At 47.5% G+C, this 14,820-nt stretch overlaps 1 protein-coding gene across 5 annotated transcripts in view; it reads left to right on the forward strand.

Annotated features, from left to right (window-relative positions):
• LOC139749893 (uncharacterized) overlaps positions 1–14,820 on the forward strand; it is a 708,570-nt gene that overhangs the window by 594,891 nt on the left and 98,859 nt on the right. For all 5 annotated transcript variants that reach the window (XR_011713059.1, XR_011713058.1, XR_011713062.1 and 2 more), the window contains exon 2: positions 3,998–4,096. Coding sequence is in view for 2 of the 5 variants with exons in the window: in XM_071664283.1 (XP_071520384.1) it covers positions 3,998–4,096 (99 nt within the window). In the remaining 3 variants the exon portion in view is untranslated. The remainder of the gene's footprint in view (positions 1–3,997; positions 4,097–14,820) is intronic.

The raw sequence follows: 14,820 nt of genomic DNA on the forward strand, positions 1-14,820 counted from the left end.
TTTTCAGTGGGACATTTTCTTTCTTCGTGTGTGACGGAATAATCGGTTGTTTAGTCATGTGTGAACTTTGGGCTGCCGGTTACCTTCGTGTGTGTGTGTGTGTGTGTGTGTCGGTAAGCTTGTTTTTTCGGCTGTGGGTGAAGAGCGATAAAAATTTTCTGGCGCGTCCCAGGGAAGGATCGATTGTTTCCGTCGCTTGTGAAGGGGATTTGACTGATTGGTTTTGCAACGTGTAGAGGAAGAACCGGTTGTTTTTGTCGCATGTGAGTGAGTGAGGGAGTGAGTGAGGGAGGGAGGGAGTGAGGGAGGGAGGGAGGGAGTGAGGGAGGGAGGGAGAGATGCTTTTCTTGTGGAGAGGTTTAATCTCTCGTGTTTTTTTATATGTGAGAGACGCATTGGTATATTTTTCTCCTATACGAGAGAGAATGTTTGGCTCTCACGAGTCGGGAAAGGGAGAGTCTGTTGCCTTCTCACGTAGAAGATGCGATTTTTGTTTTTGTTTTTGTTTATCTTCCGTGTGGAAGGAATAATTTCTTATCGTCACGTAGGGGAAGGACTTTGTTGATGGTGTCCCGAAGCGACAGAGGATATTTGTTATTCCGTCTGTACCTCCCGTGTCTGTGCGTGGATGGACCTGATGACGTGAAGAGGAGAAGGGTGAGTGAGTGGGTGGCTGAGGCAGCGAGGGATGGAGACAAGAGAGAGGCAGGAGTGAACACTGGTCCTCCGCCACACCCAGCTCCACACACACTGACCCATTTCCCTCAAACCAACCTGATGATGTGTAGAGGAGAAGGGTGAGTGAGTGAGTGAGTGAGTGAGTGAGTGGCTGAGGCAGCGAGGGATGGAGACAAGAGAGAGGCAGGAGTGAACACTGGTCCTCCGCCACACCCAGCTCCACACACACTGACCCATTTCCCTCAAACCAACTCTTTTTTTTTTTCTTTTTTTTGGTCCAGCCTCGACGCACTGACACACTCACCGGAGAGTCACTTGGTTTAATCTGTTAACTACTCGACTGGCTCTCGAGTGGGTAAGACATTACAGGCGCTCGACACACTGGAGTGTATATAGGGTTACGCAAATGTAGGTGAATACGAGGAAGGTTACGGAGGTGGGATGACGGTGTCCTGTGTTACGTAGAACGCTGTAGTCTGGTCATGGTGATGCCCTCCCCCTCACGTTGTGTTGGAGGAGTAATTGAAGGTCTTGTGCTAAGTCCTTGTTATCAGGCGATGGCTGAGACTGCGCCATGAAATATCTACCTAGTGTGAGCACATTTTGCTGGAAATAGGCTGAGGGTCGCGTGTGTTCATTATACAGACACACATATATAAAACTTATTAAGACAGTAGCTATGTATATATAATGATAATGATATTTATCATTTATAATATCATCATCATTATTATTGTTAGTAGTAGTAGTAGTATTGTTATTATATGAATGATATTGATAATGATAATGATAATATTGATAATGATAATAATAATGATAATGATAGTAATAATTATAAACTGTTAGTGGATAGAACATGCATCCAAAGGCTAGAAATAACGAGACAATGCGTACAATATAGACACAGAAGCCACAACGAGGGTAGAGGGTGTCATACACACAATCTTTTCACAAACTTAAATGTTTACGGGAGAATTCACTGTAGTTGGAACCGGCGTGCACTCGAGGACGACTTTACGAGCTTGGATTGACTCAACAGAGCGTTGTGGTGCCAAACTGCTGGTCTCGAACAAGGTACAGCCACTCATAAAAGTTCGCTGGGGGTCGCTCATAAAAGTCCGTGGGGGTCTCCGAGCGTTTGGACGAATTCCATCTCCACCCCTCTCTGGCCGACAGGTCCCTGGGCACTAGACAACCCTCACACACACACACACACACACACACACACACACACATACACACACACACACATACACACACACACACATACACACACACACATACACACACACACACGGACCTTCAAGTACCGTTATGAGTGACGAACTGTTATGAGTGACTGTACCTCTAGTGGCAGGAGGTGACGGTGGCGAGAATGGGGTAGTTAGCAAGGGTTAGGTGGAACTGTGTCTTTAGCCCTTCTTGGTACTAAGTGTACGAGGCACCCTGGATGACCTTGCATGGCCCTTTTCTGCACCTAGTGTGGTAGTCCCTGTTGTGTGGCGGAGAGCAGAGTGGACAATAAAGTGCTATGCGAGTCAAGTTGTAGCTCGTACGTATGAACATAGTACAGGATTATAGCCCATCGGTGATTTTCTCGCCATCATACCATCCTACGATTCTCTTGCCCCGTCATCAAACGTGTTCTTCAACACAGACGACACGAGAAGCCTTGTAGAAAGCTGTGTTGGTCCGTCACTTGGACAGATACACCCACCATTCTTGGCTGGTAACATGTCATCTATGCTCAGTAGTAAAGAAAACCTAAGATTAGAAATCTAAGTCAACCTATGGACAAGGAGAAGGATCTCTTTTGTCTTCGGTAAATCCACCTTCTACTCGACAGCTGCTTTGCGGAACCAGAGAGGTGGAGAGTCGTCTCTCTCTCGCCACCCAGCCACGTTATTCTTGGAAAGGCCGTAAGTGGCAAGGCACATGAAGGGAGGCGGCCGTGAGGACCACAGCTTCCATCATCGTACGAGGTTGTAGGATCGTGGAACACAACCAATACAGTAGCGATCAAACCTCTTCTCTCCACAACCTCTACAGAAGCGACAGGGCTGCAGGAGGGTCGCATTGCCTCCAGCCACACGACCCTGGCCCGACGTTGGATCTACCTATTGGGCTTTCCCAGCTCCGGGGGCTGCACGCCTCATCCGACCCACTGCACGTCTGCACAAGAGCTGTTTTACCACTCCCCTCACCACTCACGTATGTCCCCGTCATCCAGGCCAGGTTCGCCAACCTCGCCCTGGTATTCTCACGAATAATTTGTGAAGGACCCGAAGGATGGGAGGCCGCGGCTCTTGAATGATCAGTTCCTGTGTGAAATATTCCATCGCTAGTCACTCTCTCGCTGCGCTTCTCAAGGCCGCTGTTCTCCGGCGTAGGTAGGTGGAGGGTGTCTGATCTGAGCACAGAGCAGTAGTAACTGGGGAAGCCGATCCTGTCCTCACTACCCTCATCTCCAGTCCTCACATCCTTGCAGCCTGCCTCCTCCTCCTCCTCCTCCTCTCTCTCTCTCTCTCTCTCTCTCTCTCTCTCTCTCTCTCTCTCTCTCTCTCTCTCTCTCTCCCCCCGTTCATATCGACCAACGGAGGAGACCTCTTTTCATATCCCGGTGCGAACCAAGTCCGTTTATTTCCTGGCAGGAACATGAGGGAATTTGCCTGACGTAGAGGCTGATGCCTGGTTGGGGGGGGAGGAATCAATCTTCTCGAGGGATTACAAGAAAAATCACTGGTCCAGTCAGCGCGTGCCAGAGCGCCATTGGTTTAGCGTTTAGAAGGAAGGCGAGGAGGAAGACGTGCGGCGAGTAAGGAGATATTATTACCTTATCAAAAAGAAAAAATAGACGATGGGTGACATTATGTAATAAGAGGACAATGGATTAAGTACATGTGAAACGTAAGACGCTGAATTTTTTTTTTTTCTTTTTTGACACTGTAGCCAGTCAAGCGTTTACATGATCATTTTCGAGTTCAGCGCCCAAAAATCTGTTCAGGAAATTACACACATCTCCAAAACAAAATAAGCCAAGTTTGTTGATCATTGTTACCTGAATATGTTTGTCTCTGTGATGAGTAGGTTCAGGACGCTGCCTTGTGGCACTCCGCGCCTAGATGAAAATTATGGTGACATTACAGAGGTGATAGTGATCGCGATAGTACTTTGGCTAATGAAATTGAATGGTTGTCATTTTGATGATTCCTGTATGCCACTCGTCCACACACTTTGTAAAATGGCATTGGTTACGTCTGAGTGTATGACTGTAGAGTTAATTCCAAGGTCTCTGAAGAATGCATTTTCTTTTTTTCAGCACCGACCGCAATTGCAGAGGTGGTGGATGGTTCTGCTCCTTCGGAAGTCTCAACGATTTCGGTTCTGGAGCGTGTTGTTCTTCAGACGGTAACCTAAGGTAAGGTTAATCATATATTCTTCTTGTTTCTCATACGAAAGAAATACGAAGAAAATGGGTTGGTTATTGCTGCCATTCCTGGTTTTAGTAACATTATCACCCGAGCTTCCTTGGCTCTCAGGAGAAAGTATCTTGTGTCAAGCATATGGCTGTAGATTTTTTTGAGACAGTCGTGTGACAGTATGTTAGTTTGTGTCTTGTCTGTTTGAATTTATTGTGATGGTCTTCTTAATCTGTAGGTTATGTCAGTTCTTAGAGACGCAGTGGTCAGGGATCAGCTGTGCTGAGTTTATGGTGTTGCGTTGGGCCATACTTTCCTTGTTTTAAATACGACCTTCGGGGCATTTATTTAAATGCCTTTCTTATTCAGGCGTGATTTTGAATACAGACTTCCATGTGCTCAAGAAATCGCCTTCCATTCCTTAGTCCTCTTCAGTGTTGCTACAAGGGATGTGTCAGGTGCTTGTTACTGCCTCGGGGTTTCTCTAGTAATCGAACTCTTTGCCTGGGTTCTTATACTTCGTGGTTCTCGCAACCTTGATCAGAGTGACATATGGTTACTCGTGTGTATAACCTGGAATCACGCGTTCGTTCCGTGTTGTACCTCACGTTGCATACTTGTGATCACTTGAAGCGTCATGGGTAAACATAGTTTCTTTTTTTTCCCCTTGATATTTCTACCATGTTGAGAACTGCGTCGATGGTAGGGCTCTAGGTGGAGTTACCATGGCCATCTGTGATCGGATTATGTATTTCATTAGTAGGAATTATGTGTACTCTTACTCGTCCTTTGGGTGTCCCTCTCTTAAGAGGTTGAGTTAATCTACCTTGATGTGAGGAGGAAAGATCCTTGTGGCTAGGGTTCCTGGGGCGCCACAGAGCAGGGCCGTGTGGTTAGGATGTCTTCCCTATAATCCTTATGCGCTACCGCTCACAGGATGAGCAATGGGGGTACACAATATATAGTTGCCTGGGTTACCCGCTCGAATCGATCGTCAGTCTGGGACTGTGGACAGTGTCAGGTGTCAGCTCGCCTGGAGCACTAGACTAGCTGTTCCAACCGCGAATCTAGAGCGCAGTGAGCAGACCTTGTAATCTCCCTGTTAAGATCAGCCTTTCCAGTTGTGTTTCCACCAATTACGTAGCGCCTGTAGCGTGTTGCCAGAGGAAGAAATTCGTTGAGGCTCAGTTTGATGGTTGTTAAATGCAGATGGCATACTTTCAGGCCCTGTTGGCAGGCCTTTGCGGTCATACCTGCTGCGCCAAAGTGGATTTTGTGTGTGTGTGTGTGTGTGTGTGTGTGTGTGGGTGTGTGTGTTTGATCTCGGGAATCTGATGTGCCAGTAATTTTGGCCCAGGGTTGAATTCGCATCGTGCTGGAGGTCGTGTTCTTTGTAGACCTTTGATGTACCTGAGGTCGATGGATCGGCGAATTTGTTAAGGCTTGTGGGTTCTTGACGTGGTATGCTCGGTCTTGTAACTTTTCAGTTGTTGTCGTGGTTGAGCCGAGCGTCGTGTGACATGTTACCAACAATATAAAGTTTTAAACCTTCGTAGCCTTTATTGATATCCACGACCAGCGAGGAAGTCTAGTGGTTCTAGATTTTCTTGTCCCGAAACCTTCACATATACACTTGACTTTCAGTCTTTTAACCTCCATAAGAAGTGAAATGTGCCCCTTGTGGCACAGAGAACCCCCGACTACAGTTTACGTTGGCGGGAAAATAGCCGTAGTCGAAGTGTTCCACTCAGTCGTGACTGCAGTTTTACAGAACCACGCGAAGGTAATGGCGAGAACGTGAGCAAGGCATTACAGGGCCTTAGGCCACAGCCAGTAGACTGAGAGGTGAAAATGGCATTCATATCAACCGCTTCAAAATGGACTGGAAAATGATACCATGTATAAACAAATTCACCATTGTGGCGCTAAGGAAATCAAAACCCAACGACGTATCCATATAGGGTATAAGGATAATGCGCAGGAGAGCTGTAAGATCCTGAGCCACACAGTAACATTACGAGGTTTGATCGTGGAACGTATTAACCAAAGACCCGCGCACAAGGTAAGGTTGCCCTTGCTAGCTTGTACAGATTCTGCCACCTCGCAGGGGAGACAAAAATACGGAAAAAGGCTGTTATGCTCCCCAGCCTGACCTACTCCCCAGCACCTACACACCTCCCCTGCCAATCACGCCTGCTGAAGCTACAAAGGCCGTGCGCACACACACTCTACAGCACACACCAAAAATTCCGCTACATTGAAAATACTGAAGAACAACATCATTGACTTAAAACCAAATTGGTGCGTGCTTAAAAGTAAGCAGCTCGAAAATTATGACAGAAAATGGAAGACATCGGAAACCCCAAGCAGCAGAAACCTCGATAACCTCGCCGGCAATACAGACATGGAGCGAACTTGGTTTCACGTGCCTTCATGAGGGTCGGCCAGCAAGGAAATCCGCTCCACCTCAGAGATGCCTGTTACGCACGTAGGAAAAGACATGGTCCATGTATATATACAAGGTTAAAAGACGGGACAATGCAAGTGTAAAACTGTTTCCCCGTAACACACACACACACACACACACACACACACACACACCAGTAAAACCTACACCCTACCTATATCTACACGCTCGATAAACTGTCCTCTTATTTTTCTCAAAAGCACTTTCCCTTGCCCGCCAGCGCTTACCCTCTTCCCATCCTGACCACCAGCTATAACGTAATGACATCACAGAGGAGCAAGCCAGGGCTGCCCGACCCTCCATCAAGTATCAGTGAATATGAGAGTAAGGAACATCTGCGACAATACACCTGAGAATCAACATAAAGCCTTGGCATTACCTCTGACTTTTCACATCTGACCTGTGACCTTCCACTCCCGTGGTTCAGGTATTCAACTTGTGGCAGTAAACTGGCGACGCTGACAAAGAAGCGTCGATACAGTATTTCAGTGGAGTGTTTATGAGGAGCCACAACAGTGCAGTGCCTGAGAAGGATTAGAACACGGTGTTTGGATCCCAGGACAGCATGATGCTTAGAATGCCCACAACAGCATGATGTTTAGAATGCCCACAACAGACAGCATAATGTTTAGAATGCCCACAACAGCATGATGCTTAGAATGCCCACAACAGACAGCATAATGTTTAGAATGCCCACAACAGCATGATGCTTAGAATGCCCACAACACAGCATAATGTTTAGAATACCCACAACAGCATAATGTTTAGAGTGCCCACAACAGACGGCATAATGTTTAGAATGCCCACAACAGCATAATGCTTAGAATGCCCACAACAGTATAATGCTTAGAATGCCCACAACAGACGGCATAATGCTTAAAATGCCCACAACAGCATAATGTTTAATGAGAGAACCACAACACAATTTGTTTGGCATCTCAGCTGTAAAGCATTTTGGGAAGGGACGATATCACAATCCCTGAGGGACCGCGACCATGCAATGTTTACGACACCAAAAACACCGTCATGCCAGACCCTCCACAACGGGACACTAATTCACATTTTCTTCTCAAACATTTTGTTGCACAAGTGCGCTACAGTGAAGCGGTCCTGGTGAGACTACGTTAAACAGGAAAGTCCGTCTTTGACCTCAAGGAGAAGCCCTTGCGTCGTCGCGCTCTCCCAACACGGGTTTGTATATCACATATTATATATCAGACAAAAGTTGAGTTTACTATAATGAAGAGTTTTTTTGTTGCTGGACTCGTGCAGATATCTTTTAGGGATATGTCTTTATGGACAAGATATTTGGAAAATTTTTAAGAGGATTTCAGTCCAGAGTTCCAGGTATGTAACTTTCCCCACAACAGGTAGTTCATACTCAGACGTCAAAGTTCACGAATGAAGTGGTATATATATATATATATATATATATATATATATATATATATATATATATATATATATATATATATATATATATATATATATATTGACCTTGGAGGATGGTGTTGTTTCCCATCTTCGAACCCTGGAATGCCAAGCAGTCGAAATTACCGAAGTCACGACTTATCAAACGAAGAACCTTAGAGGTCAAGTCTCGGGTCCTCGACTCGTGTTGTTCCCAGAAGGAATCAGTCGTGGACTCTGAAGTCACATGAGGGGTCAGCCATTGGTCAGAGAGTCATGATTGAACGATGGGCCTCAAGAGTCCACCACAATGGGCCTAGTGGACCAGGAAGGTGCAGTGACCTCAGCTGTGGGACGTAGCGTCAGATATCCTCAGGTCACTTCTGGGGGTCAGCCCTGGGGGACCTAGAGTAGTTCAGGGTTCTTGGAATGAGTGGGTCAACCTCAGGTCTTGGAGTAAGTGTTGCAAAAGGACACCTGGAATCAGTCTCCAGCTCTGGCTGAAGTGAGGCGCTGGAAGACTTGAAGAATCAGCCTTTGGGCCGTGATTCTTGTGCTCTAGTGGGCCTTCCTCAGGATTCACCCGCGACGTCGGCGTCCTACAAGTCGAGTATCCTAAAGGCACATCAGGAGTCAGCCTCGAGTCTTGGACTCGTGTTTCTTCACATCCTGTGGACGGTTGGCTTCATTTCACACCTTCAGCATTTTACTGAACCAGTTGGTTTGTAAGTCGTCCAGATGAACCAATTGGGTTTACCTGGCAGGTCGTTCACATGAACCAATTGAGTCTACCTGGTAGGTCGTTCACTTGAGCCAGTTGGATCTACCTGGTAGGTCGTTCACTTGAGCCAGTTAGGTCTACCTAGTAGGTCGTTCACTTGAGCCAGTTGGGCCTACCTGGTAGGTCGTTCACTTGAGCCAGTTGGGTCTACCTGGTAGGTCGTTCACATGAGCCAGTTAGGTCTACCTGGTAGGTCGTTCACTTGAGCCAGTTGGGCCTACCTGGTAGGTCGTTCACTTGAGCCAGTTGGGTCTACCTGGTAGGTCGTTCAGATGACCATCACAGTATAATCTCGCCACACCAGCACTTCCATCACGTTCATAGCAATCTTTATCATCATATGTTTCCCATCGCATAGTCTTTCCCATCTTCATCTATCTAGTTATTCAACACGCTTTCCAAAACTGTATTGATTCGTAAAGTCCCGTATTTGGGAGAGAATTAAGTAAAAAGATGTGACATTTTGAAGCGAGTGAAATCTCTTCAGGTCCTCTCTTAGTGATGCTCCTGATTAGACTGAAGTGAATCGACTCCTACCTTACTGATGCCCTTGGTGGGATCGAGATGACCCGACGCTCTCTTGTCACAGTCACATTTTGCTGCGATGGTTTCACAACGAGCCAGTCCACGTAACAAGTAGACTAATCTACATCCCTGTTATCCCCGAGCCTAACCACCTGCTTCACTCATGGTTCCCCCTCCCAAACAGACCATGGCAGCGGCCTAGCCGACTGTAACGCTCCCCTTTCCCCCCTCGTTACCAAACGTGATGACAGACCAAAACACCCCGGCTGTCTCCCCCTCCACTTTGTGTCGCTTTGTGCCCTCCCCCTCCAGCACTGCCCACCTACACCTGTCATGACGCGTAATACAGATCATGCAGCAAGCTTCATACTTCATCAGGTTGTGGTCCAGCGTGGGTCACCTGTATATCTTTCGAGTCTGAACCAAAGAAGTTCGGTAAAACATGATCTCAGTTCATGATTAACTTCCCAGGACATCGTCTTCCACTAGAGGAGACACGTGCCGCGCAGCCGCCCCGACACGCGCGCCGACGACCGTGTACACGTGCCACGCAGCCGCCCCGACACGCGCGCCGACGATAGTCGGACAAGACTCATGTCTGGTTATCATCACTCACTGCTCCACCAGCTGGAGGTGTGTGGGAGTGGTGTGTGTGTGTGTGTGTCTGGGTGTGGTGTGCGGGCGGATGTGTGGGAGTGGTGTGTGTGTGTCTGGGTGTGGTGTGCGGGCGGATGTGTGGGAGTGGTGTGTGCGTGTGTGTGTCTGGGTGTGGTGTGTGGGCGGACGTGTGGGAGTGGTGTGTGTGTGTGTCTGGGTGTGGTGTGCGGGCGGATGTGTGGGAGTGGTATGTGTGTGTGTGTGTGTGTGTGTGTGTGTGTGGTGTGTGTGGTGTGCGGGCGGATGTGTGGGAGTGGTGTGTGGGAGGATGTGTGGGAGAGATGTACGTAGGTGCGTCGAGCGAGATGCTCGACTTATTTAACTGCGGCCAAGTTCGCAGAAAACATAGTAAAAAATTTCCGTCAAGTGATTCTAGTCTTGGCTGGCGCGTGGATGCGGGTGACGTGTTATTGTCTTTTGGGCGACACGTCAGCCCACGATTTAAACAGGATCGCGTTACCCTTCTGCAGGAGGAACCTGCTGCCACTTTCAGTCGTCACAATACAATATCATTATCAAGTGTGAGATTTGATGGTAAACTTGCTACGGTGAAGCGAAGATGAAACTATATATATTCTTTTTTTTTCATCTTAACTTGATCTTGATTTCTTCTTAGGCTTTAAAGTGCCTCGTTACTGAAATTTCTTTCATTTCATACATCGATGAAGAACTGAAACTGAACGAAGACAGAAAGATTGATGAAATGGAAACAAAAAGAAAAATGAAGAAAATATGCAAGACATCGTAGGTTGGATAAGTGGAAACGAAAAAAAATGCAAACTTGAAACTATAAAATAATGAGATAATGTTATAATAATACGAGACTTGAAGGAATATTGGGTTGAGAAACCAAGATCATCGGACATCAACCAAAGACTAGTAGCCCGTCAGAAAACGTCTGATTACAGAATGAGGCCTTGATTACCCAAGAGTCATTAACCCTTTCCCGTAATGTGTAGTCGAAGTCGTTTTCCCATGCACGACAACCCACTGGACCGCCTCCTTGGTTGGCTTTGAGCACCGTGTCAAGCCCCTCAGTCTCTGTTTCTTCCACCTTGTTCCCTGACCTCACTGTGCGACCTTCTTTGGTCCGTAGTTCCTCTTCGTTTCAAAGACATCTGCTGTATACACACGTACTCCCTCTGTCCACTTGCTGCTGTTCCTGCAACATGTCCAAGCTCTCGTTCCACTACAGTCTACATATTGGCCTCACTTTGGCCATCACTGTAACTGGACATCCATCATCCTGGTGCTCATCTCCCTCACTCATATATGTAAACACGAAGTATTACAGTACTGCCGAGACGGCCAAGCCATCTGTCGTCATCAGTAGAAGATAATCGATTCGGCCTCCTACTGCCTCTAGACACACACACACACACACACACACACACACACACACACACACACACACACACACACTTGTGTTACCCTCAGCAAAGAAGCTCACAGCTGCCTCCAGCTATCTATCTTCCTCTTATAAAGAACTAGAGGAGGGGACGGGCGAACCCCCTCTGTAAAAGTTGTCAGTAACTAACATAAATCAAGAAAGTCACCTCTCCTCCCAAAGACGAAGGAACCTCTCTCACATTGGGCCATCTCGACACCAGCATGCTAGACCCAGGAATCCCTTAACGCGCTGCTCTGGTAACTTTCCACAAGAATACTTAATTAGCGTGAGTGGACGACCAGGTGAAACTGTTGTGAAATGGACGCGTGAGGACACAGAAGGAAGCTAAAGGAGACTGTAGTCGGTCGGGTCCCCGCGGAAGACCAAATACAGGGCAGTATAGGAACCTAATCTCTTCGTAGGTAATCTCCAATACTGATGCAGAGGGTTGAATGCCACTCGAAGGTAGGGTTCGAGACCTCGAAAAGATGGTCAGGGTCCTTTCTGTATAAAAATTTCCTCCGGCAAACCAACGGTGTTAGCTGCAGAAGACCGAGTCTATACCATCGGGGTGAATGGACACCTTCAAGAACACGACCAGGGATTCCTGCAGCAGTTCACATGTTCCACAGAGAGAGAGAGAGAATATTCACCTTCAGGAGACCAGCGGAGACTGAGCAGAGGCCAGTTCCCCACTGGGGAAAGGACATCTTCATAAACCAAGTGACTACCAGTGCAGGGGGTGGGGTTATGTCCACGTGGGAAGAGTAAACCTTCAGGAAATCATCAAAAACTATTGCAAGAGAAAGTTACGGCCATATTAGCAGGAGTATTGAAGATGGGAGAGACCTCATCTGGAAGGGACCAGTTCCCTCTCCTCTCCCCTCCCTTACTGGAAAGAGGTATGAGGAAGACCAGAGAAGACCAGGACTTCTTTGGAAGTGAACGAACACTACCTCCTACTACTCCCCAAACGGTAACTACTTTCGTTAGGACAGAGGAGAGGCTCTGGTGGTTCAGTGTCCAGGACAGAGAGGCACTGGTGGGTCAGTGTCCAGGACAGAGAGGCACTGGTGGGTCAGTGTCCAGGACAGAGAGTCACTGGTGGGTCAGTGTCCAGGACAGAGGGGCACTGGTGGATCAGTGTCTAGGACAGAGGAGAGACACTGGGGATTAGTATTAAAATAAGGACCAGTTCGACCTCGGGATATGAGACAACATTAGCAGAGACCACTACAAAAAGGAGGCTAGGTCTCTAGAAGGAGAAGAGTAAACACCATCAGAGACCGCTGCAGAAGAAGGCCATGTCTCCGTAAGGCTAAGAGAGAAGACTATGAGAGAGACTGCTGCAGAATGAGGCCAAATCCACCTCACGGGAGAGAGAGCGCCAGCAGAAACTATTGCAGCCTGCAACACCCGGGGATAACAGGACGTAGGGAAACACCAGTACCTCCAGCACTCAGGAAGATCAACAAAGGACGCTGGAGTTCCAACAGTTTGACGAGTTTACCGTAGAATTTGGAATTTGAGAACTTTGTTTCTGTTATGGTTGTTGGTGGCGATATATCTACCACTACAGTAGGTTGTGGTTGGACTATTGACGAGGATGGTGGAGATACAGGACGATCAAGTTGGGCAGGGGATCCAGAGGGAATGGAAAATTGGACAGGGTCCAGAGGAGATGGAAAATTGTCCAGGGGCCCAGAGAGGTTGGAGAATTGGACAGGGGTCCAGAGGGGATGGAAAATTCGAAATGTCGGAAGTGTAAACCGCACAAAGTGGACTGTAGAGTTCGTTTCGCGTTTCTCAGTGAGTTAAATCAGTATGGCAAGTTACTTCCAACCCTTATAACTCTGCACTCCAGGACACTATGGCACAAATCAGGCCTTATCGAGATACACCTCCCTATATTTACCACTTAATGACTCATGACACGCAGTATGCAGAGTGAATGTGAAGTCAAATGGTTTATCGTCTGCAGTCTTTGTAATGAGAGTGTCTTAACCAGTTTAACGTTTCTAGTTAAAAATGAAGGAAAATGTCAACTAAGACTACTAGAATTTATACCAGCAAATGTTTGAATCACTTGCAGGAAAACGTAAATAAGCATATAAAGCTAAAACTTCTTGATACTTACCGAGTCAAACAAAAGAGATTAAACTACGGTGTTGGAACGGGCAAAAACATTGAGCGTACAAGAGAAAGTTGTAATGGAATCACCATTGAAAATAGAGAAATGAAAATATGAAGTAATCAGACGGGTAACTTAAAGTCTTGAGTGCGAGGTGGAGTAAAGACACTGTACTGTTTACTAAAGCGTCAGTGGACATGCAGGTATTGTGAAGGATCCCTCGAAGTGGTCGGTCCTTTGAGGAAGTTGTTATTCCTCCGAAGGACGAGGAAGGCTGCCTCTGCCTGAGAGCTGTTTGGCTTCCAGGGAAGTGGAGGAGATGACAAGTGTCTGTAGGAGGGTGTTTACTCTCAGATTGGAGAACGGAAAGGGGTGGGAGGTATCTATGAGAAGGAGGTACACGCTCTGGGAGGAGGAGGAGGAGGAGGAGGAGGTTTGCCTAAAGGGAAGGAGTTACCATTGGGCAAGTGGTGGGAGGTGGGAAGCGTCTCAAGTTACAGAGTTGTTTACATTCTGGAGAATGGCTGTAGCGGGGATGCTTCCCCACTGAAAAAAAAAAAAAAAAAAAAAATGAAGGGAAGAATGGGATGATTTTTTTTCTTCTTCTTTCCCAGGGGATAGTTGGTTATCTTGCAGGGGACGGGAGCGAGACGGGGATGAGGATAGATGGAGAGTGTTAATTCCCGGGGACATCACTTGTGTATGGGAAAGGGACGAAGTGCCTTTCATGGGTCTCTCTCTCCTTCTAAGAGAGAAATGGGATGGAAGTGTCGTCTCTCTCTCTCTCTCTCTCTCTCTCTCTCTCTCTCTCTCTCTCTCTCTCTCTCTCTCTCTCTCTCTCTCTCTATCTCTCTCTCTCTCTCTCTCTCTCTCTCTCTCTCTCTCTCTCTCTCTCTCTCTCTCTCTCTCTCTCTCTCTCTCTCTCTCTCAGGGTCTTGCATGACCTGAGCGGGATGGGAGAGGGCGCTCAGCTAAGGAGCTGTTTACATATCAAGTTAGGGAGGTGCGGGATCCTGGAGGGTGGCTCAGTTTGAGGACTCTTTAACGTATTCGGGGTCGGGAGGGAGGGTGTTCAAAACTGGAGGCTACTGGCATGTCGTGGGTGAGGTAGGGTGGCTTTCTGAAGGGACTTTCTACCCTGAGGATCGCTGGAGAGAGAGAGAGAGAGAGAGAGAGAGAGAGAGAGAGAGAGAGAGAGAGAGAGAGAGTGGATGTGCCATACAGGCTGTAAACTGTGGAGGTCAGGTGGTGAGGATGAAGACCTTAGCTTAGCGTTGTGATCCTCCGTCGTCCGCTGCTTCATCGCCGGAGCCCAGATGGACTAACGAAGGTGAGTGCTGCCACCTCAGCGTTGTAATCTCC

This window comes from Panulirus ornatus, chromosome 1 (assembly GCF_036320965.1).
Source record: "Panulirus ornatus isolate Po-2019 chromosome 1, ASM3632096v1, whole genome shotgun sequence".
Lineage (NCBI taxonomy): Eukaryota > Metazoa > Arthropoda > Malacostraca > Decapoda > Palinuridae > Panulirus > Panulirus ornatus.